The sequence below is a fragment of the Hyperolius riggenbachi genome, chromosome 1 (genome assembly GCF_040937935.1).
Source record: "Hyperolius riggenbachi isolate aHypRig1 chromosome 1, aHypRig1.pri, whole genome shotgun sequence".
Taxonomy (NCBI): Eukaryota; Metazoa; Chordata; class Amphibia; order Anura; family Hyperoliidae; genus Hyperolius; species Hyperolius riggenbachi.
In genome coordinates this window covers 419,957,551-419,985,020 of record NC_090646.1, presented here as the reverse complement: position 1 = coordinate 419,985,020, position 27,470 = coordinate 419,957,551, and the positions used below count along the sequence as shown (strand labels likewise).

The following is a 27,470-nucleotide window of genomic DNA, read 5'->3' as shown; positions in this document are numbered from 1 at the left end:
ATACAGAGGATAAACAAAGTTTAGCACAATATAAGTGTTCTTTTCAGTTGTTAAATACTTTCGGTATACAGACAGGTCTACATTACACCCGACTGTCTTCTAAAGAAGAAGCGCTAAATCAGTCAAGGTTTGGCAATTGCCAGAATTTAGTATGTCCTCTGTTTACACCAAGAGTAGTCGCTCAGTAATGACCTCACCGCAGAAGGCTGGTCTTTGCTTGTTTCTCTTGATCTCGTGTGAGTTGGGAGCTTGTTGAATGATTCGGCGCTCCTTCAGCCTGCCGGAGGCAGAGGCAGACATGCTAGCCGGCAGCCGAGGGCGGCGGAGAAGAAGAGAGGAGACGGCGGTGGAGGATGGAGAGGAGCAAAGCACCGAGCAGGAGGAAGAGCAGGAGCCGCTACCCGGTGGGGACCAGCAGCAGGAGGAGGATGAGCTGGAGATCAGTTTCTACACGGAAAGAAGGCAGAGGAAGAGCCCGGAGGAGGAGGAGAGACTGGAGAGGGAGCACTTCTGGAAGATCATCAACACCTTCTCTTGGTATAGGTGATTGCTGCATGCATCCTCTGCTGTTACAAATGCACTGTCCAGTGGCATGTTATGGTCCAGCAGATTATACAGGTGGCCTGCTTCTCCACAGCTTCTTAGATGTATGTCAAAATGGTTTATATTTGTGTTCAGTGAATTGCTAACATTCTTTTGACAGATCATTTTATTGACGATACAAAGACTTTCACTTTTGTGAGCTGGAATATAGTTCTTTCAGGGCATGGTGACTGTAAACATAGCTGTTATTGGAAGAGGAAGCTAGAATCCTGGTTCCTCCAATCAGTTCAGAGATCTTTGGTGCACCACGTGGTGTACTGGGCTATAATGACAGGATTTGGGATCCTATGACCTTTCATAAAAGGGCAGCCATCAGGGATTTATCAGGGTCACCTAAAGTTGAACTGGGAGCAAGATACTCTCGCTTGTTGATCTCCACTTTGCTTGGACCTTTCAGCTAGTGGATTGCTTGCAAATCAAGTCCTATGTTCTAGGTCAAATCACCCAGATCCAATTGAGGCTAAGTTTATATGGCACAATATTGTCAATGTAATAAATATTTGTTGGTTGCTATGGGCAACAACTTTACACCTTTGTTCGGCACCATATCACAGAACCTGTAATTACTTGACACTCATCACAGCAGCAGCAAAGGAGATAGAACTGATAGACGTCTTCAAACTTTAAAGGAGTCATCAGGGAAAATATAATAAAATAAGTGCTACTTACCGGGGGCTTCCTCCAGCCCCAAGCTCCCAGCATGTCCCTCGCCGCAGCTCTCCCCACAGCCCACTCCCGGTCCGTCATCACCGGGACGGAGCTGCGGGGAGAGCTGCGGCGAGGGACATGCTTGGGGCTAGAGGAAGCCCCCGGTAAGTAGTACTTATTTTATTACATTTTCCCTGATGACTCCTTTAAGGAGTTTATTTGACAGGATCGATATACAGCTGAAATGCAGACATGTTTTAAAGTGAACCTAAAGCCGATAAAAAAAAAATGAGATTAACTCACCTGGGGCCTCCCTCAGCCCCCTGCAGCCGATCGGTGCCCTCGCAGCTCCGCTCCGATGTCCCAGGACCCGCCGGTGAGCACTTCCGGTTTCGCCGTCACCGGCCGACAGGCATGGGAACGCGAGTGATTGTTCGCGTTCCCAGCCTGTATAATCACTCGCGTTCCCATGCCTGTCGGCCGGTGACGGCGAAACCGGAAGTGCTCACCGGCGGGTCCTGGGACATCGGAGCGGAGCTGCGAGGGCACCGATCGGCTGCAGGGGGCTGAGGGAGGCCCCAGGTGAGTTAATCTCATTTTTTTTTATCGGCTTTAGGTTCACTTTAAGGGTGACTCCGCAAAGCAGGAATCTGAAGTTCATCTTAAAGGAAACATCCAAGCAAAAAATAAAATCAAAATCCACTTGCCTTGGGCTTCCTCCAGCCCCTGACAGCCATCCTGTACCCTCGGCGTAGCTCCGGTGGCTCCTGGTGTCCTTCGCTGCAGAAGCCGACCTCGCCAGGTTGGCTTCCGGGTCAGCTTCTTGTGCGCTCCACGGCACGAGTCACATGGTCCCGCCGACGTCATCAGGTCTGTACTGCGCAGGCGCAGTAGTTCTGCGCCTGCGCAGTACAGACCTGATGACGTCAGATGGATCACGTGACCAGTGCCGTGGAGCGCACAAAGAGCTGACCCGGAACCCGACCTGGCGAGGTCGGCTTCTTTAGCGGACACCGGGAGCCACCGGGGCTGCGGCGAGTGCACAGGACGGCTGCCAGGGGCTGGAGGAGGCCCCAGGTAAGTGGATTTTGATTTTATTTTTTGCTTGGTCCAGTCCTTTAAGCATTTCATGGCATCTTAAAGCAAGTCTAATACCATCTTTAGGTTCATCTTGTGTTACGTCACCCTAAGACCAATGCAGCCTATGTACAAAGATACAGGTGTAGTAAAGCAGGAAGGTAGAAATGACTAGAAGTAATTTCCCCGAGAACGACCGTCCTTTTATAAACAGACAGTCAAGGGTTAACCCTGGGGTCCACCCCTAGTGGGTGGAGTCCACTGTCAATTACATACTCTGCCTGCCATAGGCTGGCAGGAGCATGTGATGGAATGACCAGCACAATCTTTACTGCGCATGCACTAAATCCCATTTGCCAGTGACCTGTTACCTGATTCTTAGGAAAGCATTGTTTTCTGTTCCCTGGCCATTGTTTAGGAAATTTGAAAACATTTTATGTTTACCCTGCTGCCACCTGGATGCAGGTACATTGAGCTGATAGCGCGCTCTGGCTTTGTGGAAGGCACACAAAATGTTCTACTAAACATTGCGCTTCCTGTAATGTCTCTATTTCTCTCTAAGAGAAATTCTCCTTAAAGAGAATCTGTACTCTAATATTCTTACAATAAAAAGCATACCATTCTATTCATTATTTTCTCCTGTGCCCCTCTGTGCTGTTTCTGCCACTCTCTGCTGCAATCCTGGCTTGTAATTAACAGTTTTAGGCAGTGTTTACAAACAAACTAACCAGCTTCTAATAGGCTCAGCTAAGCATAGTGTATGAGTCATTCAGAGTATGCAGGGGGCCTGCAGAGGGTGTGTATCGCTTCTACCAATCACAAGCAGCCCTGCACATTCCACACAATCAAGCTTTAGCCCGACAAACAGGACAGAGGAAAGATACATTGATTTATTACAGAGACAGTGCAGTTAGGAAAGACTGTAGTAAGCCAGAGCAGATTAGAACAGGCATAGGAACTTATAGGATAGAAGAACTAAGGCTGAAAAAATTGTTACAGAATCTCTTTAAAGAGAACCAGAGATGAAGCACCCTCATGTATTTTACCATATATATATCAATGGGAACATGACATTAGACACCTACTCTACCTGTTATCGGCTCTGATAAGAATCCCCAACTAAGCATTCAGTCTAGCTTTGCCCCCAATGATTATAGCTGAGTCAGCCTTCTGTGATGTTTTTTCAAGCCCAAGTCTGCCCCCTTGTGGCTCTGCATTCCTGCTATGTGTCGTCCTAGCAGGAAAGCAGAGCCAGGAGGGGGCGGACTTGGGCTTGAAAAGACATTACAGAAGACTGGCTGAATGCTCAGTCGGGGATTCTTATCAGAGCTGATAGCAGGCAGATTTAGCAGAGGAGAATGAAACAAAGAGCAGAGTAGGTGTTTATTGTCATGTTCCCATTGATATATGGTAAAATACATGAGGGTGCTTCGTCTCTGGTTCTCTTTAAAGAGAAACTCTGCATAAAACAATGGTAATCAGGGTTATATCCTGCAAGAATCTACCCCAGACATTCTTACAGTCAATATTAGTTTGAAATAAAGGAAACCAGAAGCAATTTATGGATTTCCCTCCAGCAACAGCGGGTATTTTGTCCTGTTCTGATACATGGGCTCTAAGGCCTGGTACACACCGAGTGGTTTTTGAAGTGTTCCGCAAACCGCTTCTGCCTGTGAAAACACTTGGCTAATGTATTTCAATGGGATGGTGCACACCTTAGGTTTGAGGTTTTTAGCAAACCACAAACGTGGGTCCTGCAGCACTTTTGCAGTTTGCAGATGCGTTTCTGCCTCAATGTAAAGTATAGGAAAAGCTGCTCTGAAAAACAGTAGATCAGAGCTGTTTTCCAGGTGTTTTTGTTACATTTTCTGTTCAGTAACAGCTTCACTATAACAATATTTGTAATCTGCTACACAAAAACGCTCCAAAAAACGCTAGGCATGTTTAGAAACGTCTCTAAACATGCCTAGAAAGGCTCTGAAATCTGCTTCAAAAACCTCTAGCGTTTTGCAGATCTGATAGAGGTTTTTGGTGTGCACTGGGCCTCAGGGCTTGATACAGTTTGAAAACCTTGCTAGTTATAAGTGCTGCTGAGAGCTAAAATCTGGTGATTTCTATTTACTCACTGCACTGCTGGGCTCATTTTAACTCACTTGGCAATGCAAGAGAGAACTTACTTGGGTGTTCTTGTCCAGAATTCTTTCTCCCTGATCTACTTGACCGTATTAGATGTAGAGAAGTGAGGTTTCCTGGCCAAATCAAGGGCATATGAGTATTAAAATTATCTCCTGCTTTTCCCAGGCAACAAGTTCGTTGCTCATCTCCTAATGGTAATTTTTTTGGAGCTAGTATGGTTTATGTGACTCCTCAGGAAACCTCAGAGAAATTCCAATAACGTGATTGGATGGACAGCACCCTCTCAAATGCTTAGGTTTTAAATTTGCTGTAGTAATAAAACGCCCAGTTGGAACACTTTAATTTGTGGAGGTGCTGTGATTGGAGAACTGCTCCCTGTGAGGTTTCCTACTGGTTCACCTAAACCATAATGGCTCCACTTTATTTATAGAAAGGTTTTAACTTTTTTATTAAAAAAAAAAGTAGCTGCCATCGTACCCCAAACCTTATCTCCTATACTGCTTGTTATAGCTATGGTGGCTGAGCCAGACTGCATGGGACTCCACCACCTGTTCCATGTCAGGCATGGGGGTGACTCTGTAGGTAAGGGGTTTTAATCGTTCCTCTCTCCTGCAAAGTCCCCTCCCTCAGTCTATTTCAGAGACAAGGGACCCGCCCCCACTTCAATGCAGGAGAGATGTAGGTAACTACCCTATGCATGTGGAGTTAGGACCAAGGGGAACTTATGATGGAAGTGAGTGATTATGATGGATCTGTGAGCCAGCTTTATCAATGGGGGAGGGGGACTCCTGGATATCCACCCCTGAGTCCCAGGTAAATGAGTAGAGGGGTCATTTTTGACACCCTATATGTTTACAAGAAAGAAGTAAAATTAAAAACTATATTAAAGGAAAACACTTCATCAGTTTTTATCTGTATACTTTCCTCGAATTTCATCCTTTTCTGTATACTTCTTTCTTCTTCTGCCTTTTTCATCTTTACACGTCTTTCTGTTCTCTTTTGACGAGTCCCCACGAGCCAGGTAAAAAGGGAGCTGCATTGGAGCAGTGCTTTTCAGCGCTGCTAGATTTGGGCGCAGCCAGCGCCGCCATAGACTGTAATGAGAATCAGTCTATAGCGGCGCTCAGTGAATAACGTCGGCTCCGTCAGAAGACTGAGCCAAAGTTGCTTAAAAACACAATAATTCGGCTTCCAGCAATCGCTGGAAGCTGAATTATTTCATTCCCCCACTATCCATGGCGCCTGGAGGGGAAATAGTAATTAAATCGGTCCAGACTTGTGCAGAAGCAGGATCAGCCATATAGCGCTGTATCCTGCGCCCAAGTCTACAGGCGCCAATTTCAAATGTACTCAGCTGCATGGTCGCCAAGATTTGGGGGCCACCATAGGCTGTAATGGGAGTTATAACGGAGCAGTAGCTGTAAGCCGAATTGTGTCTTACCCCCACTGAATGACGGTTTGGAGGGTGAATAGTAATTCACACCACTGGGAAATGTGCAGTTTTTTGGCTGCACCCTGCTCCCAAATTTCCATTCCTTCATTGCATGTACTCGAGCCCCCCCCCCCCCCTCCCCCATGTCATGGACCACATTGGCTGGTATGGAACGTGGTGGAGCCCCACACAGTCCTGCTCAGCCAGTCCAGCCACCATAGGGGACAAGGAGTAAAGAGGCTTTTGGGGGGTGCTGTGTCATTATTTATTTTTTTATAATTTAATAATAATAAAAAAAAAACAGAGCCAAGAAACGAAGTGCAGTGCTGAAGACATATCCATGCTCGGCGTCTTTATTTAAAAAATAACCAAAAACCCTCTAAATTCCTCAAGAGAGGGGGATGAGGGAGAGAAGTGGCTGCTTGTCCTGTGGACACTGGCCACTATAAATGGTAAGTGAGATGCTAATCTTTTTGACTGAGCAAGTCCAGGTCCACAGGATGTGCATTTGACTGAGCCAGTTCCTAGATGCATACAGTTTGCATTAAACTTGCATGCAAGTTGGAAATAATAGCCCCTCATGAACCTTCTTTACTGACCATAGCAGATAGCTTGCAGCCAGCAGTTTGGATTTTTTTTTTAAATACAGTAGAATCTTGTTATAGTAAACTCTAGTAAACTCTGATATTATAAACCTCTAGCTATAGTAAATGAAGTTGTCAAGGTTTTGAACCATGAGCCTGTATGAATATACAAGATATGACCAATTCTGATATAGTAAACTGCTTGGTTAGGTCCCTTGACGTTTACTATAAAGCATACTTGTCAAACTCCGGCCCGCGGGCCAAATTTCGCACTTAGAGCCATTAAATTTGTCCCTCAAGTGGTTTCCCCACAATTTGGCTCACTCTAGACAACCAGGGAAGCTATATTGGAGGTAAAGCCCTAGAGCACCAGGGAAGCCATATAGAACTGTGGAACTGTGTAGGGGAGAGAGGGGGTCTCTAGACACCAGGGAACTGTATAGGGGAGGGAGGACCACTAGACACCAGATAACTTTATAAGGGAGGAAGGTGGCCAGTAGACATTGAGGTTGGCCCGCAGCTAGGTCCCAGTGTACAATTTCGGCCCGCAGCTAGGTCCCAGTGTACAATTTCGGCCCACTTTGTATTTGAGTTTGACACCCCTGCTATAAAGGGATTGCATATTTATGTAATGCCATTATAAAAGGGAACAGTGAAGCTAACAATCAAATCCCTAACATAGTAATAATATGGTCTAATGTAGTCACTGTGGTGCAAGGCCAGAGACCTACTGCCAAGCATTTTGCAAAGCGCTTGTGTATTGAAAAATACATTCCCATTGTCTTGAATGAGAATCACATCACAAAATACTTGGCAGTGCATCTCTGGCCTAAGGCAAGTTTATTTGGGGGGAAGTCAGTTAACCACTTCAGTACCAGCAGCCTCTGCCCCCTTCAAGTGAACCTCCGGACTAAAAATCGACTCAGCAGCACTGAAAAGGCTTTGTGTTTCTTTAACAGTTTCACAGCATCAGAACTTTGTTTCTCTTATACAAGCCTCATTTTTAGCTGCACAGAAGAAAACTGCCCGAGCTTTTTTCCCCTGATGCTGTGCAAAGCATGATGGGATTTCTGACTTTGTTGTTCTCGTTCTGCTGCTTTGGTGCAATTTTTTTTTTTTTTTTTTTTACATTTTGAATTTGACATTTGAAGCCTAGTGTGTACAGCTGGGAGGGGTGATCAGGACACAGGACAGTTGGAACTGTGTCTCCTGCTCCTTGTCACCTCCTTTCAACCAAAAAGATGGCTGCCCCCATGACAAAGATGGCAGCCCCCATGAATCACAAACATTTGCCTGTTCTTTTAAAACAGGGTGGGTAAAAGATTATATTACCTATCTATTCTAATTAACATAACTAATGTAACTTGATGACAGTATGTTTGTTTAGGCTGAAGTTCCCCTTTAAGGACCAGAGGCTGCTGGTACACTAAAACGCGCATACCGACGAATCGCCGCAATACTCAGTCGCTCCCGCCGCTCTGTCCCCGCCACAGGCTGCTCTCTCTGCCGTCTCTGTGGCGGCAGAGCGCTGTGCGCCGGTCAGGAGCCGCTTTCATTGGCTCCTGACCCTGTCACTCAATGTAAGCCAATGGGATTGGCTTACAGTAATGACAGGGCCAGGAGCCAATGAAAACGGCTCCTGCCCGGCTCACAGTGCTCTGCCGTCATAGAGGCGGCAGGGCAGCACATTGCGGCAGGGACAGAGCGGCGGGAACGGGCGGGGGCGCGCGGTAAATGGGATGTAGAGTTTACGTCCGGTCAGAACCGCAGCGCCACCTGCCCGATGTAGATTTGTACTGCGTCGGTCCGTAATTAGTTAATGCATCAATTTATTTTTGTTGTGGGAGGAAACCCGTACAAACACAGGTAGAAAATACAAACTCCATGCAGACAGTGTCCAGGCTGGGAACTGAACCAATCACATTTTTGTTGTGAGGCGAGGGTGCTAGTCACTATACTGTGCTGTACCATGCCACAAGTTACATGGATTAAACTGCAGATGTCTGAATTACATTAATAACTTTATTGCTTTGTATTTCACCTTCAGAAATCACATTTATGATCGAGTGAGCCGGGCAGAGAAGCAATTAAGGTGCTTGCCAAAATACCAACAAAAAATGCTTCCTAATTTCTTCAGCAATATGGACAGAATCCGCAAGTGTGCAGATCATAACCAGGAGATCTTGCAGATGATTGTGAATGATTGCACACGCATGTTTGAGAACAAGGATTATGATACTAATGTAAGTATTTTTTGTATGATACTTTTTCACATTGGTATGTGATAAATAATATTCATTATATGTTAGCCGAAGATTCTAATTATGGATTTATTCCTTCACTTGTGCCTAGTATGTTTGGATGGGTTTTCTCCGAGCACTTTAGTTTCCTCTCACAACAAAACATATAGGGGTGGGATACTGTGTCTAAAAGTTGTCTTAACCACTTAAAGGGATACTGTAGGAGGGTCGGGGGAAAATGAGCTGAACTTACCCGGGGCTTTTAACTGTCCCCCGCAGACATCCTGTGTTGGCGCAGCCACTCACCGATGCTCTGGCCCCGCCTCCAGTTCACTTCTGGAATTTCTGACTTTAAAGTCAGAAAACCACTGCGCCTGCATGCCTGTGTCCTCGCTCCTGCTGATGTCACCAGGAGTGTACTGCGCAGACACAGACCATACTGGGCCTGCTCTGTGCGCTCTTGATGACATCAGCGGGATCGAGGACACGGCAACGCAGGCGCAGTGGTTTTCAGACTTTTAAAGTCTGAAATTCCAGAAGTGAACTGGAGGTGGGGCCGGAGCATCGGTGAGTGGCTGCGCCAACACAGGATGTCTGGGGGGGGACCGTTAGAAGCCCCGGGTAAGTTCAACTCATTTTCCCCTGACCCCTCTACAGTATCCCTTTAAGTACCAGCGGTCTCTGCCCCCTTAAGGACCAGAGACCATTATGACTGAGTATTCCAGTGTTTTTCAAACCTTTTCTCGTGACTCCTTAATGGTGTATGTTTTGCAGAGTAGTGGGAGGGCCCCTTTATAGGAAAAGAGACACACCCAGTATCAAGTGCTCAAAAAACCCATCCATCAAAGGGGAGTGTACATAAAAACGAGGGAATGCCCTCAATAGCAGAATATAAAATCAATATGTAAAAAAACAAAATCGATTTTAAATACATACGATAATGGATGGTATAATATACGTCAGCAATGCACAACATCAAAAAAAAAAAAAAAAAACTTACTTACATACATACATACATACATACATACATACATACATACATACATCAGTGTTCTCCCCAGGATTTTTTTCTAGCCGGGTGGCATGAAAAAGTAGCCGGGTGGGGTGCAACGGTGGGAATGCTTACAGCATAGGACATCCCTGCACCCCCTATCACATCCCATGCACCTCCTGCACCCCCTATCATGCCCTATACATCCCTGACATCTCAAACAATACTGGGTCCTATTTCCTTATAACATGTTATTGCACTCTTAAAACACATTTCATACACTATGCACCACTATCACATTCCACATATTACTGCACTTCAGTATGCCCCCATACAGCACCAGCCACATATTACTGCACCGACCTTCAAACTTCATATCTTTTTATCTTATTAGTTATCACATCCCATCACCCTCCTTACATCACAGCACAATACATTGCAGCACGTACATCACAGCACAATACATTTCAGCACGTACATCACAGCACAATACATTGCAGCACGTACATCACAGCACAATACATTGCAGCACGTACATCACAGCACAATACATTGCAGCACGTACATCACAGCACAATACATTGCAGCACGTACATCACAGCACAATACATTGCAGCACGTACATCACAGCACAATACATTGCAGCACGTACATCACAGCACAATACATTGCAGCACGTACATCACAGCACAATACATTGCAGCACGTACATCACAGCACAATACATTGCAGCACGTACAACACAGCACAGTACATCTTAGCACAGTACATCTTAGCACAGTACACTGAGAGCCCAATATAGTGCAGTATGTTATGTAAAATGGGAAGAAGGTGGTACAGAGGCGCTAAGCTGATGAATCCTACATACAAGTGTTCTACTCCGTTCCATAGCCTGATGAAGTGGGTTGAACCCGCGAAACGCGTTGCAAACTATTGGAGTGTATGATTAAATTTATTTTCTGTGTTGAAAAATCAACTTTTCCTTGTGTGTTCTCTGGGAGAGGCGAATCCACCTATCACCTCCCCGTTTTTAAAACTTTTATCCTTTTTATACTCCTGGCGCCTCTGTTCTCTTGCTACATCTTAGCACAGTACATCTTAGCACAGTACATCGCAGCACACAGCACAGTCATCGTAGCACATTACATTGCAGCACAGTACGTTGCAGCACAGTACGTTGCAGCACTGTACATTGCAAGCCACGTATTACTGCAAACATATTTATAATTACACAACGATTCTGTACCACTATGATTATGCCCTGCAGTACAGGGCACCTCTCTGCCCTGATCCAGTGTGCTTGCACTCTAGCACCCCCCCCCTCCCTCCCCTTCTTCATGTAGTATCACCTCCGACCACAAGCACTCCTTCCTGCCGTTTGCCGGGCTCCATGCACCCCAGGATGTTGTGGGTGAAGTTATTCAGTGGGGATGCTGGAACTGGTGACCCGCTTCCCAGCCCACTGATCCTGGACACTTGCTGCAGCCCAGGGGAGCACTGGCCAGGCCGATGTACGGACGGAGGAGAAGTACTGGAGGATGTGCTCCCTAGTTCCTGCAGCACTGCCTGCCCGCCTTTGTCGTCTGCCAAATGTCCTCTTGGCAGGGGGGCTCTTACAGAGCGGATGATCTTCTGCTTAGCTGCCGCTAGTTTCCGTAGCGCTGCCTGCATTAGCCATGTGCCGAATATCCGCGCTTACATAGCGGATCTCCTTCTACATAGCTGCCGCTCGTTCCCGCAGCGCTGCCCGCCCGGGCAGTCAGTCAGACCTCTAGATCGGCGGCAGCCCGCAGGGATAGGAGAGAGGGGAGCGATGTGTGGTACTGTGCCATAGACTTTACATATGTATTTCAAGTCTATGGCGCAGTACCACACATATCTCCCCTCTCTCCTATCCCTGCGGGCTGCTGCCGATCTAGAGGTCTGACTGACTGCCCGGGCGGGCAGCGCTGCGGGAACGAGCGGCAGCTATGTAGAAGGAGATCCGCTCTGTAAGCGCGGATATTCGGCACATGGCAGAGCAGGACAACTGCTGTGTGAAAATGCAGGCGGGCCTTTGATAGCGAAGAAAAAATGTTTATAGAACAATAGTAGTAATAGGTGTGTGCTCTGTGTGCAGGTACTAGCACTGGTAAAAAATGTAACACTTGCAAAAAGGAGGAGAACAAACCAGTATATGCTGCTCAAAAACTGCACTTTAATAATTAATCATTAAAACACACACTTGAATTTCATTGAAATGTCAAAATTCTTGACATGGATAATACTGTAAAATACAATATTAAGTGCTGCATACTATAAGGACAGTAGGAAAAAGTACTGCTAAATGTCAGTAATTTTACAAACAAAGTGTGGCGCTAATCACTATGTGCAACTAACTACGCAGTTTCTCTTTACTGGTAACACCAGGTGCTTTGATCACAGTGCTCTATCTACTGTCCACTAACTGCCAGCAAGTGCATCCATATATATAAAGGGTGATCTTTGTGGATACAGCAGCGATGTGGCTGATTCTGGTGGAATCTACTATGATCCAGCATAGACTGTTTGGCATTTCAAAGATCTTTTTTTGACCTATATGCAATGGTGTGGCGATATATATTCCATTTGGAGATGATTTATAATTGAAGGAGCACGCTTTGGTCTGAGAACTGTACATCACTTAATTGCTGGCCTCATGCAAAGGGGCCCTTCTAATTATTCTCAGCCATATTACTAGTTATGCTGTGACTGGACCTCAATTTTTCTTGGACTTTCTTTCTAGGTCTAAGGAGCATGTGGCGTTCTCTTTTGCAACCAAAGATTCAGAGACTCTGATTTGGGAATCTGCTTAGATCATCCAATTATTTTGCACTTTAGTGTGGTTTTGGCAATACTATTCTTTCAGGCGGCACTCTCACATATTTCAATGTTTACCGGCTTTTTTGCATTCTATGAATAGCTTATCATTGATCGTATTGGTCACACCCTTTTATCCTCTGTGAGTGGTTAAAACCTTTATAAAAATACCATAATGACGGTTTCCTCACAGGTTAGGATAGGGTGTCCTCAATATCCCTGATTTAAGGAACAGTACAGGTCCTATCATCTGGGTGTTCTTCCCCTCTTTTTGTGGGTTGCTGAGAGGCTGATTATTGAACATGTTGGTCACGTTCTTTCTGCCCTCTGTGAGTGGTTTTTATCCCCAGGATATCCCCTCCTGGGTCCCTCACGTAGATGCAGTTGGGGCATCACCAAGGATATTAGACCAGCTTCACTGGCCTTAGGGTGGGTTGGCGGTTTTTCATTTGTTTGACATTATAGCCTCGCCCAAATTCCCGTGTACCAGCAACCAGCTCTTTAGGGGTTGATCCCTATCCAGGGAAATAAGCTTTTCTTAAGGGACTTTTTCCTACTGTCCTTATAGTATGCAGCACTTAATATTGTATTTTACAGTATTATCCATGTCAAGAAATTTCTGACATTTCAATGAAATTCAAGTGCGTGTTTTAATGATTAATTATTAAAGTGCAGTTTTTGAGCAGCATATACTGGTTTGTTCTCCTCCTTTTTGCAAGGGCCTTTGATAGCACCTGTGCGGGGCCTCAAAACAGCTGGGCGGCCCGCCCACCTAATTAGTCCTGGGGAGAACACTCATACATACATACATACATACATACATACATACATACATACATACATACATACATACATACATACATACATACATACATAAATGAAACAGGCCTAGACAGAGACAGTACACCTTAGATCGTAAGTCGTAAACCCTAGGTGACATGATTCAAATCCCATCTTGCATTGAGATCCTTGGGGACACGTGTCCCTAATTGAAAAATCCAAAAAGCCTCTCGAGTGAGAAGGCGCTTATAGACATCGCCGCCTCTAGGGGGCCTCAGTATGCATTCTATACCTTATACCCAGGAATCTGAACCAAGGACGCAGCAATTCTATCAAGGACAGTACATCCACTAAACTGCCACAACCTGCTGTTCCCCCCCCCCCCAAAAAAAGTGGTGTCTTCCATTCATGCTGTGCAGCGTTCACTTGATTTGGTCCTGCAAAACGGCGGCCTCATTAGCTGCAGCTTCATCACCTCATCCAGAGAATCTGCCTCCCTCTACATTAATGACTGCCCATGATGTACCTGCTCGGCGGATGTCTCCTGTGTCCTTCCCGTTGGATGATGCCGCGTCTGGTTCCCCCATGGTGGAGCGGTCCGCGTCCAGTGTGTTTGCTGTATTGTTGCCGGGTGGAGATTTGCTTGCAGGCGGGGTTCGCTGGCTCACGGTGGTGGAGGGACTTGAGACAGGTCTGGTTCTTCCGGGTATCGGCGCACTTCCTGTGACGTCAGAGTTAGGGGCCAAGCCGAAGTCGTCGGCCTCTCGCAGACTGTCTCTGGAAAGTCAGCCTTCTGGAGCGGGTATTCGGCTTGCCCCCCGCCGCATCTCAGGCAGGTTCCAGCCCTTGGATCCTCTGCTTTCCTCCCCTTCTTCTACAGGGATAGATCTGGAGGTTCGCCACATTGTGTCCAGTTGGTGAGGGGATTGCTGGACAGTCTGCCCCATTCTCAGGTGACTTCAAACATTGATTTGGGAGCTGCTTTAAAGGAGACTGAACCCAGACACACAGTTACAGGTACTGTTTCTACTCCTATAATTTCATCCACTTCTAAGTCTGGAACATTTGATGTTCATGCAGACGACTGTGCTTTGACTGTGATTAATCAAGATTGTTCTGCTGATCACCCTAATGTATCAAGTTTGCATGTAGTTGGTTATGACAATCAGATACAGAGTCCTCATACCAGCATAAATCTTAGCTCCATGGACAGTCATCTGATCTCCTTGGGAGATCTTGGATATGATCCTGAACGGTCTTCGAAGTTTGCAGCCGTTTTTTCTAGGCATTTGGGTGCTAATGTTAATGTAAACTCAGAGGCAACCTTAAAATCTGCATTCATTCAGTTAGAGGACCTGATGCTTAAGGAGATTAAGGTGTGGTGGGACCTTACTATCCTCAAGCAATACGTTGCAGATAACATTATTCCACGGGGTTTGAGGATTAGAAAGGTCCCTACCACTATCTATTCTGATAGTTTCATCATTGAATGGAATACTATACTAACTGATTGTTCATTGAAATTGATGAAACTGATTATTGTCTGAGGAACAACGACTTGTAGACTTGAAACTGCAGGTCTCGGAAGTTAAGCAGACTCTTTCCAAATTTGAGACGTTGCAACAATATGAAGACTTACTGTAAATAAGAAACTATTGGACAACGTCTCGAAGCTGGAGTCTCTGATTTCCGACACTAAAGGTGTCAAGTATCTTAGAGATGTTAACGATTACAATAAGAATGTTGGTTATGAGTGGGGACGGTGGGAGACCATGTTTCGGTCACCGAGATCTGCTGTCCGACGACCGAAATCTAAGCCCACTAAAAAAGTGACCTTTAGTTCACCTGAAACCTCCGACTCACAGTCGGATTTGTCGGATGGCTCCATAGTCTCCTCACAAGGAGCTACTGGAGGCCTTGGGGCTTCCATTGTTCCGGCTTCCTCTAATGACCCAAAGTCAAAAAACCAGCTACCGTCTTCTCTTCTCCCCTCTTATTACAAGAAGACCAACAGGTACAAAAATAAAGGGCGAAACATACGAGGAGAGGTGGCATAAAACATAGGAAAGCTACATTTTCACATAATACATCAAACAGTCATACTGTCATTAATCTCTCTGCTACTGTCCTTAGTTCTTCCGAAATCTCTTTACTCTCACAAGGTCTCTCATTTGCTCCCACTTTCCATTTCGATGTGTTTGCCACTCTTTTGGATATAAATAAATTTGTGAGGTCCATTCTTCTGAAAAAAAACTTTATGGACTCACAGACGCAGGGTTCTGGAGGTAGTGATATTGCGGTGAAAAAAGGTGTGGCCTTACCTGACATAGCAAACTTTCAGGACACCAAGTCTCTTCTGTCATTGGAGCAATTGCTCATGGAGACGGTGCCTTTAGTTTCAGAGGATGATGTTAGGCCCATCCCTATCCGCAATCCAGTATTTTACCCCACCTCTGCTCGTAGTCCTCCTGTGGATGATTTTCAAGAACTTAGTGAAAAAGCATTACTCGAACTTGCCTCTAGTACCTTAGATCATCACGATAACCTTTCCTCTGCTGAGAAGCGGGCTCTCTCCTCCCTTAGAGACAATACATGCATTGTGATTAGAAACGCCGATAAGGGAGGAGCAGTAGTCGTTCTCGATACAGAGGTTTATCGTGCGGAGGCCTTGAGGCAACTTCGGGATCCCAATACCTATTCCCCCACTGGGAAGCGATCCTACAGCAGAATTTCACAATCGCCTGCCTTCGCTTTTGTGTTTAGGGGACAGTTTGGGAGTCTTGTCCAAGCTGTTGGCGGAGTATTTGGCTATTTCGTCTCCAATCGTACCTGTTTTTCATCATCTACCCAAAATTCACAAGCTCGGCTTTCCACCGGAGGGCAGGCCAATTGTGGCCGGGATTGGTTCTCTGGGGGAACGTTTGGGCAATTCAGTGGATGAACATTTGCAGCCTTTGGTGCGATGCCTCCTGGGCTTTATACGGGATACAAAACATGTTCTTAGCAGTCTACGCAATTTTCAATGGCACGACAGCTATAGTTGGATCGCTATTGACGTCAAATCATTATATTCTTGTATCCCACATGTATTGGCCCTAGAGGCTTTGGAGTACCATATGGCCAGATACTCTGCCTTCTCCGCGGAACTTCGTACCTTCGTCGGGCTTGCCGTCCAGTACCTGCTTACCCACAATTACTTCCTTTTTGACTCAGATTTTTATTTACAGCGGTGTGGAGCCTCCATGGGAGCGAAATGTTCTCACTCACTGGCTTATTTCTATATGGTTTGGTGGGAGGAACTCCATCTTTTTAGCGACTCTAATATTTTTTCTGTTCATATTGTGTGGTATGGCAGGTATATTGACGACCTGTTGGTCGTCTGGGATGGCACGCCCGACGAGGCTGCAAGTTTTGTGGAGTTTCTTAACTCCAATGACCTGAATCTCAAGTTCACCTTCCAGTGGTCTCGTTCTGAAGTCAATTACTTGGACCTCACTTTGAGGGGCAGCACCTCCCTGGCTTCTGTCATCTCTAGCACGTATCGTAAGCCTTGTAGTGGTAATTCCACTTTGAGGGCTAACAGTTGCCACCCGCCCCATACGATCCGAGCGGTTCCGGTGGGGGAATCCATACGGGTTCGCAGGAATTGCTCGGACGATTTTAATCTGGGAGCGGAGTTGGACATTGTCGGCTCTAGACTTTCTGACCGTGGTTATTCGAGACGGATGTTTGAGCAGGGGAGGAAGGTAGCCCTTAATAGAGGTAGGGAAAAACTTTTGACCTCCACTTCCTCTACAGCTTTTTCGCAACCTGACGACAGAGTAGTTTTTGTGACCACCTTTAGTCGTGAATATCGACATGTCGTCCAGATTGTTAAAAAGTTTTTACCGGTTTTACAGGCTGATGAATCCATGAATCTTGTCCTTAAACAAGGAGTAAAATTTGCTAGCAGGAGGGCTCCCACCCTAGGTAGTAAATTGTCTCCCAGCATGTTTTCTACCAACACCCATAGACCATGCTGGTTGACTACCGTGGGATCATACAAGTGCAATTTTTCCACCTGCAACTACTGCATAGTTCATCAACCTACACGTTACATTACTTCCTTCTCTAATGGTAGGACTTTTCCTATGAACCAATATATCAACTGTGACACTAAGTTTGTAATTTGATTTCATGCTCTAAGTGTCATTTACAGTATGTAGGATGCACTACTCGACATCTAAGGCAACGAGTGGCGGAACATTACATGGGTCAGGTTGGCTGACTTTGGAAGTCTCCAACGTAGCTAAACATTTTAGATCGGTCCACTCTGGGGACTTGTCCTCTTTCTCATTTCAGGGTATAGAACGCAGACTGAGGCCCCCTAGAGGCGGCGATGTCTATAAGCGCCTTCTCACTCGAGAGGTTTTTGGATTTTTCAATTAGGGACACGTGTCCCCAAGGGTCTCAATGCAAGATGGGATTTGAATCATGTCACCTAGGGTTTACGACTTACGATCTAAGGTGTACTGTCTCTCTCTAGGCCTGTTTCATTGTATGTGTGTGTATATATGTACAGTGGAGGAAATAATTATTTGACCCCTCACTGATTTTGTAAGTTTGTCCAATGACAAAGAAATGAAAAGTCTCAGAACAGTATCATTTCAATGGTAGGTTTATTTTAACAGTGGCAGATAGCACATCAAAAGGAAAATCGAAAAAATAACCTTAAATAAAAGATAGCAACTGATTTGCATTTCATTGAGTGAAATAAGTTTTTGAACCCTCTAACAATAAAATACTTAATACTTAGTGGAAAAACCCTTGTTTGCAAGTGCAGAGGTCAAACGTTTCTTGTAATTGATGACCAAGTTTGCACACATTTTAGGAGGAATGTTGGTCCACTCCTCTTTGCAGATCATCTCTAAATCCCTAAGGTTTCGAGGCTGTCTCTGTGCAACTCTGAGCTTGAGCTCCCTCCATAGGTTTTCTATTGGATTAAGGTCCGGAGACACACTAGGCCACTCCATGACCTTAATGTGCTTCTTCTTGAGCCACTCCTTTGTTGCCTTTGCTGTATGTTTTGGGTCATTGTCGTGCTGGAACACCTATCCACGACCCATTTTCAGTTTCCTGGCAGAGGGAAGGAGGTTGTCGTTCAGGATTTCACGATACATGGCTCCGTCCATTTTCCCGTTAATGCGATTAAGTTGTCCTGTGCCCTTAGCAGAAAAACACCCCCAAAGCAAAATGTTTCCACCCCCATGCTTGACGGTGGGGACGGTGTTTTGGGGGTCATAGGCAGCATTTTTCTTCCTCCAAACACAGCGAGTTGAGTTAATGCCAAAGAGCACTATTTTGGTCTCATCAGACCACAGCACCTTCTCCCAGTCACTCACAGAATCATTCAGGTGTTCATTGGCAAACTTCAGACGGGCCTGCACATGTGCCTTCTTGAGCAGGGGGACCTTGTGAGCCCTGCAGGATTTTAATCCATTGCGGTGTAATGTGTTTCCAATGGTTTTCTTGGTGACTGTGGTCCCTGCTAATTTGAGGTCATTTACTAACTCCTCCCGTGTAGTTCTAGGATGCTTTTTCACCTTTCTCAGAACCATTGACTCCCCACGAGGTGAGATCTTGCGTGGAGCCCCAGAGCGAGGTCGATTGATGGTCATTTTGTGCTCCTTCCATTTTTGAACAATCACACCAACAGTTGTCACCTTCTCTCCCAGCTTCTTGCTAATGGTTTTGTAGCCCATTCCAGCCTTGTGCAGGTCTACAATTTTGTCTCTGACATCCTTGGACAGCTCTTTGGTCTTTCCCATGTTGGAGAGTTTGGAGTCTGCTTGATTGATTCTGTGGACAGGTGTCTTTTATACAGGTGACTAGTTAAAACAGGTGTCCTTAATGAGGGTGACTAATTGAGTAGAAGTGTCTAATCACTCTGTGGGAGCCAGAACTCTTAATGGTTGGTAGGGGTTCAAAAACTTATTTCACTCAATGAAATGCAAATCAGTTGCTATCTTTTATTTAAAGAGACTCCGTAACAAAAATTGCATCCTGTTTTTTATCATCCTACAAGTTCCAAAAGCTATTCTAATGTGTTCTGGCTTACTGCTGCACTTTCTGCTATCACAGTCTCTGTAATAAATCAATGTATCTTTCCCCTGTCAGACTTGTCGGCCTGTGTCTGGAAGGCTGCCAAGTTCTTCAGTGTTGTGGTTCTGCTATGAACTCCCCCTTCCAGGCCCCCCTCTGCACACTGCCTGTGTATTATTTAGATTAGGGCAGCTTCTCTCTTCTCTCTTATCTTTTACAAGCTGGATAAATCGTCCTCTGAGCTGGCTGGGCTTTCACATTCTGAGAAATTACAGGCAAGGGCAAAGCTGTTTGCAGGAAGAAAAGAGCAGCCTGAAACTTCAGTGCATGAGAACTGCAGGGGGAAAGAAACACACAAATGATCTCTTGAGATTCAAAAGGAAGGGTGTATATAGCCTGCTTGTGTATGAATGTATTTTCTATGTGTGGACATACTGTACATCAACCCACTTCCTGTTTTGGTGGCCATTTTGTTTGTTTATAAACAAACTTTTTAAAACTGTTTTTAACCACTTTTAATGCGGCGGGGAGCGGCGAAATTGTGACAGAGGGTAATAGGAGATGTCCCCTAACGCACTGGTATGTTTACTTTTGTGCGATTTTTAACAATACAGATTCTCTTTATGGTGATTTTTTCAATTTCCCTTTTGATGTGCTATCTGCCACTGTTAAAATAAACCTACCATTGAAATGATACTGTTCTGAGACTTTTCATTTCTTTGTCATTGGACAAACTTATAAAATCAGTGAGGGGTCAAATAATTATTTCCTCCACTGTGTGTGTGTGTATGTATGTATGTATGTATGTATGTATGTATGTGTGTGTGTGTGTGTGTGTGTGTGTATGTATATATGTGTATATATATGTGTATATATATATATATATATATATATATATATATATATATATATATATATATATATAATCTGACGTATATTATACCATCCATTATCGTATGTATTTAAATCGATTTTGTTTTTTTACATATTGATTTTATATTCTGCTATTGAGGGCTTTCCCTCGGTTTTTATGTACACTCCCCTTTGATGGGTGGGTTTTTTGAGCACTTGATACTGGGTGTGTCCCTTTTTCTATAAAGGGGCCCTCCCGCTACTCTTTACCTATGCTACGATTAAGGACTGTGTTACGTCCGAAACATGTCAGCATGTGGTGTCCTGGATTGATATGCTTTGATTACATAAAGGAATTATTCACTCGACAGTGCGGATTTCACCTTCACTACTTGGATCCCTGGGTGTGAGCTACCCGTTTCCCGCACTGTCGGTTGATAGAGGTATTGAGCGGAGTTCCACCCTTACCTTGTTTTTAGAAACACATGCAGAACTGTCTCAGGCATCTTAAGAAATCATTAGATAGTGCAGATTCCTTCTAAAACTGTTGTAGAATAGGAGGCGCTAGGAAGGTCTCTCAGACAGTGCAGTGTGTGAGGGGAATTGCTTCTTTCTTATTATCATGCAGAACTGTTCTCCCTGCTGGTTAGAACAGATTAAGAAGAAAAAACTGTTAGTAATGCGTTGATAAACCTCCCCCTCAGCTACATGGAATCCACCTAGCTGAGACACTTATTACCCCACCTGTGCATAGGGGAGGTTGCCTGAAAAACATGCACCGTTGGGGAGTCACGAGGACAGGTTTGAGAAAAACCTTTACTTTATTCCCTTGTTGGCTAAGTATACATCCCATTTCTGTCTTTTAGAAACTGTGTAGCTTACTCCTTCTACAGAGCTATAAAATCAAGCTTGCAGAAAGCCTGCTTTGGCCTTCATATTTAATTTCACAATGATCAACCAAAACATTGACAGCACTTGCCTGATATAGTCTAGGCCCTTCTTTAGATGCCAAAACAGCTATGATACATCAAGGCATGAACTCCAAAAGAGCTCTGAGGGTTTCCTGTGATGTTTGGTGCTATGAAATTAGCAGCAGAACTCTTGTGAGCAGGGCTCTCCATGGACCAGACTTTTTTTTTTTTTTTTTTTTTTTTTTTTTTTTCTTACACATACTACAAATCTTTCATAAGATTTAGATCTGGGAATGAAGAAACCAAAGAAACATCAGACCAGGCCTTCTCCTTCTATTACTCAGTTTGCGTTTCACATTCCTGTGCTCATTGTAGGTGTATTTGGTCCTGGATAGGAGGCAGCATGGGCACTCAGACTTGGCTAACACTATACTGCCTCATAGGCAGCAAGCCATGATGCTCTATGATTTCTCCAACCATCCCACAGTTAAGAAGATAGGCTTTGCCCCCAAAGAAACACAGCTAAAAAGATAAAAGTGCCAGTTCTGGAAATGTTCATGGCTAACGTGTACACAAGAATGTTTTTTGCATTTTTTTACGCACCTTCCAGAATTATGGGTAATGCTTTTCACTTATGTGGAGGTAAATGTTACAAACACCATTTATTTTATTGTAATAGGGTCACAGGAAAGTCAGCCCTGCATCTAGCTTTGACATGGACAAGCTGAAGTCCACAATAAAGCAGTTTGTACGGGATTGGAGTGAAGATGGCAAGGCAGAGAGAGAGGCTTGTTACCAGCCTATCATTGAAGAAGTTCTGAAGTCTTTTCCAAAAGATAGATGGTAAGGTTTGTTTTTAAGTTAGAAATAGAAGAATGTCATGTATTCTATAGTGCTCTAAAGTCTAGACACACATATGGACACAAATTATCCTGTGGCATTATTACTAGAGAAGTACGTATATCCATTGGATGATTGTTAAATTGGGTGCAAATGCTACAATCATAATCTATACAATGTAATCTGGTTACACTAAACTCTGATATAGTAAACCTCTGGATATAGTAACCTCAGTCCGCAGGTCCCAGCATATGCGCCTGCATAGATATACAGTACAATGTAAGACCAATTCTGATATGGTGAACTTCTGATATAGTAAACTACTTTCCCTGGTCCCCACAGAGCTTACTATAAAGGGATTCTACTGTAGTGTTAAAGTCGGATTGAAAGAAACCATTTGCCAATGTGCAATTCATTTTTTTGCTCCTGAGTTTTCTGCTAGGTGATATTTTAACCTTGTCAATAAAATGCCTTTTAAACCACCAGCAAGCAAGAAAATGCTCAGAACAATTTAATTTTTTAAATCAAAGATGAAAAATGATCGCCTAGGAGAAAACTCAAGAGAAAAAGTTAATTGCATATGGCCTACTGTCGTTCATGGGTTTTTTCGGTGTAATGCAAATCATGTCAACCTACTCAGTCACCGATTTCAAATCCTAGCTTTACAGCAGTGTGCATAGAGCGCATGGAATTAAACGGTTTAATAATTGTTTTGGTTTTTTGATTAATGTAAGCAGGTAGCTTTTCTCAATCAGTGTTTTTACAGTTTATGGTGATATATTTGTGCTTCAGTAAAGCTTCTTACTGATTTACTTGGCTCCTCTGTGCGGTTTTTATTCTTACTTGCCGACTGTCTTGCAGTGATGTGTCTGAAGTTAGCGTCTTAGTGCCCGGAGCTGGACTTGGCAGACTGGCTTGGGAAATCGCAAAACATGGCTATGCATGCCAGGGAAATGAATGGAGCTTTTTCATGCTTTTCTCTTCTAATTTTGTATTGAATAGGTATGTAATGTGTTTCTTGCTATTATATAATTGTTGAATGTACTTTTTCTGCACTGATCTGTGAGCGACTTAAAGTGTACCAGAGATCACAAAGTACAGAGTTTATTTTACTTACCCGGGGCTTCCTCCAGCCCCATAAGCATGGATGTGTCCCTCGCCGTCCTCCTGCAATCCTCCGTTTAGCGGTAATCCGTTCCTGTATTTGGCTCAGTGACGTCAGCCGGGGTCTTCTGCGCATGTGCAAAAGACACCGGCTGACTCAGACTGGAGCTGACTGAGCCAGTTACTGGGGCCAATTACCACTGAATGGAGGCACACAGGAGGACGGCGAGGGACTCAGCCTTGCTTATGGGGCTGGAGGAAGCCCCGGGTATGTAAAAAAAAAACAACAACTTTGTAATTCGTGATCTCTGGGTCACTTTAAGGTCCATATACGCATCAAATTTTTATCTGCAGATGACTGGCGAATTTTACCACCTCCATGTAGTATGACAGCATACCCACACAGTCTGTTCTTAAAGGGAACCTGTACTGAGTAAAATTATTTAAAATAAACACATGAGGTAACTTCAAATGAACATTAAATAATTACCTTGCCATCAGTTCCTCTCAGAAGCTCACCATTTTCTTCTGACAGTGATCCCTTCCAGTTCTGACATTTTGTCAGAACTGAGATATCAGTTGCTGTCAGTTATAGGTGAGTGGACAACTGATGTGCCCGGTAATGTCCATGTTTCCCTATGGCTCAAGTGGGCGATGTTACAGTGTAACAGTGTGCTGACCAGAAAGCTGTTATGGGGTAATGGTTATTTTCAAAATGGAGGACGGAGAATTCCCTTGATCACAGTGGAAAAACAGGACGCGGGAGAGGAGAGATTGAGGAGTAGACTACACGGGAGGTAAGTAAGATTTGTGTATGCCTATTTTGACTTTTAATGTTCAGGTTTTCTTTAAAGGGACTCCGAGCTCACAAAAAAAAGGAAAGTTGTACTCACCAGGGGCTTTCTCCATCCCAGTGCAGGTCGGGAGGTCCCACGCCGGCGTCCTGGCTCCTCTCCTTCTCCCCGCTCCGGTATGGCTGGCAGGCCGCAGCCCGGGCGACACTCGGTAGAGTGTCGGGCTGCAGCTTCTGTGTATGACGCGGATTACGTCACACGCCGGCCGCCTCGCGTCATCACGGCGGCCGGCGTGAAAGTACTGCGCATGCGCGCTTTAATCGCGCACGCGCAGTACTTTCACGCCGGCCCCCGTGATGACGCGAGGCGGCCGGCGTGTGACGTAATCCGCGTCATACGCGGAAGCTGCAGCCCGACACTCTACCGAGTGTCGCCCGGGCTGCGGCCTGCCAGCCATTCCGGAGCGGGGAGAAGGAGAGGAGCCAGGACGCCGGCGTGGGACCTCCCGACCAGCACTGGGATGGAGAAAGCCCCTGGTGAGTACAACTTTCCTTTTTTTTGTGAGCTCGGAGTCCCTTTAAGCTGAGTACAGACATCAGCTAAACATCTTTGCAAACTGACCAATGAATCTGTTGCATAGGTTTGTCAGGGAGGTTTGAAAGACTGATTGATCTAAAGATGCTGTACACATGCAAAAGATCAGTTCCTGCAAAAGACCCGAAAAATGCTTTCATAGTCTATTTACTTCCTTCTTTTCCACGCATGCTTGTGCACAGAGAAGTTAAGAAATATCTGGATATCTCATCACCCTTTGTTTAAAGAGAGTCTGAAGCGAGAATAAATCTCGCTTCATACCTCATAGATAGCAGGGGCATGTGTGCCCCTGCTAAAACGCCGCTATCCCGCGGCTTAACGGGGGTCCCTTCACCCCCAAATCCCCCTTGGTGCAGCGGGGGAGCGCTTCCGCATTGGGGCAGGGCTAACCGCCGCAGCCCTGCCCCACGCGCGTCTGTCAGCGCGTATCTCCGCCTCTCCCCCGCCCCTCTCAGTCTTCCTTCAATGAGAGGGGCAGGGAAGAGGCGGCGATGCGCCGCTGATGGACGCGCTGTAAGGCAGGGCTGCAGCCGTTAGCCCTGCCTTCAGCAGCAGCAAAATCTACGACCAATTTGGTCGTTGATTTTGCGGGGGGGGGGGGGGGGGTTTGGAGGTGAAGGCACCCCCGTCTAGCCGCGGGATAGCGGCGTTTTAGCAGGGGCACGTATGAGCTCTGAAGCGAGAATTATTCTCGCTTCAGTGTCTCTTTAACGGACAGCCATCTCCAGATCAGATCCACCAGGATGGATCTGAAAGATAGAGATAAATATCTCTTATCTCTAAAAACTGAAATAAAAAGTTAACAAAAGATTTCAAAATATACAAAGATTATCTGCAGATGATCTTTCATTTTTCTAAAACTTTTATCTTATGTGTACCCAGGTTTAGTATTTAAAATCTGTTGGCCCTCACACTACATGGCAGTGGTAAAATTGGCCAGTCATCTGCAGATTAAAACTGGATGCACGCACGGAGCCTTACAGGCACTTTTGGTGAAGGATCCCTTCACAGCATAGAGCTGTCTTACGTATGGTAAATGTGTGACAACTTTTAATGACTGTAAGTAGGCATCGGCTCACGAGTTGTTACGAGTCCCTAAGGACTCAAATTCATGATTTAAATGAGGCTTAATTGCCTCAGGCGTGCAGCTGGATCTGAAGGGGATGGTTACCCATAAGTCCATTGTGCTCCCTGTGCTCCAAACAGCTTGCACGCATCCTATTGGATGTGATGCAAGCTTCACTACATGCACTTCCTCCTTCAAGCCGGAAGGAGGAAGTGCGCGGTGGTGAGGCTTGCAACGCGTCCAATAGGACATGTGCAAGCTGTTTGGAGCACAGGGAGGACCACGGACTTATGGGCAACCATCCCCTTCAGATCCAGCCGTATACCTGAGGCAATTAAGCCTCTTTTAACTCACGATTTCGAGTCCTTAGGAACTCGTAACAACTCGTGAGCCCATGCCTGACTGTAAATAGCAGTGTGCTATTTTCCTCATGGGTTAGCTTTTGGATTAAAGGAAACCTAAACTGAGAGGGATATGGATGTTTCCTTTTAAACAATACCAGTTGCCTGGCAGTCCTTCTGATCTCTTGACTGCAGTAATGGCTGAATCACAGACCTGAAACAAGCATGCAGCTAATCCAGTCTGACTTCAGTCAGAGCACCTGATCTGCATGCTTGTTCAGAGGCTGTGGCTAAAAGTATTAAGCTACGTACAGACATGCGATAACGATCGTTCGTAAGCAACGACGAACGATCAATTAAGGAGAGAAATGAAAAGGTCGTTAGTAAAGAGGTGTTGAAAGTGGGAAACGATCAGATCGTTTCCGAACGAACGATGCGGAAGTGACGAACGTATGATGCAGCGCATCTAGTATGCTAAACGTTATTCAGATCAATGAACCCGGAACGAACGTCATTGTTAATGGCCAGTAGGAAAGAGGAAGTTGCGTACAGATATATATATATATATATATATATATATATATATATATATATATACACAGGGAGAGAGAGATATAGATAGATATATCTCTATCTATGTCAACATATATCTATATATCTCTATACATCTATCTACATCTATATATACATATATATATATCTATATACATATATCTATATACATCTCTCTGTCTCTCTCTCTCTGTCTGCGCATGTACGGTACTTAACGAACGATCGTTTTTGTAACGATCAGCATACACACGTACTTTTGCTAACGATCGTCGTTACAAAAAATCCGCCAGGACGGATTTCCAGTTTGCAACGACTTCAGTCGCTGATCGTTACCCTTAATGATCGTTAGCGGTTATTTTGTAACGATCGTCGTTATAAACGATCGTTAGTCGTTCGTTACCAACGACTTTAGTCGCATGTCTGTATGCCCCTTTAGAGACACAGGATCAGCAGTAGAATCAGGCAACTGGTATTATTTTAAAAGGAAAAATGCATATCCTTCTCAGTTTAGGTTCCCTTTAAACTGGATATAGTATACTATTGTAATTGTTAATCCCAGCACGAGCTACACTGTGATCTGGGGTGGAATTGTGAATTTAACATTGATGACAGCACTTTACAACAAAGGCAGGTAGAATAATTAACAATATGAGCAAAAAGAAGTTTAGTAAAATGAAAAAAATGCTATAAATGTTAATTGATATAGATCATTTACAGGCATTGGTAAATAACATAACATAATCGTAGAAAGTGGGTATGAATCTGACATTCCTGAAGTTAAGTATTTTTTTTTTTTTTAAGCCCCAAACATTATGATAATCATTTTCAATCACCGCATATACCTGCACATAGGCTCACCCACGAATAAGCCCTCCCACCTGGCCTTTTTGGCCTAAACAATGGGCCAAAGGCCGTGAGCCGCTGAAAGGCCCAACCTGCTCCCCCCAGGTGCTGACATAGCAGTGTGTGTGCGCGCTATGGCATGGATATCTACTACTCCGCGCTC

At 44.9% G+C, this 27,470-nt stretch overlaps 1 protein-coding gene across 2 annotated transcripts in view; it reads left to right on the top strand.

Moving 5' to 3' along the window:
• The first annotated feature begins 271 nt into the window (after positions 1-271).
• The window catches only part of CARNMT1 (carnosine N-methyltransferase 1), a 42,541-nt gene continuing 15,342 nt past the window's right edge, over positions 272-27,470 (top strand). For both annotated transcript variants that reach the window (XM_068236540.1, XM_068236551.1), the window contains exons 1-4: positions 272-543; positions 8,528-8,723; positions 21,853-22,016; positions 22,875-23,015. In XM_068236540.1, coding sequence (XP_068092641.1) covers positions 299-543; positions 8,528-8,723; positions 21,853-22,016; positions 22,875-23,015 — 746 coding nt within the window. In that variant the 5' untranslated portion in view covers positions 272-298. The remainder of the gene's footprint in view (positions 544-8,527; positions 8,724-21,852; positions 22,017-22,874; positions 23,016-27,470) is intronic.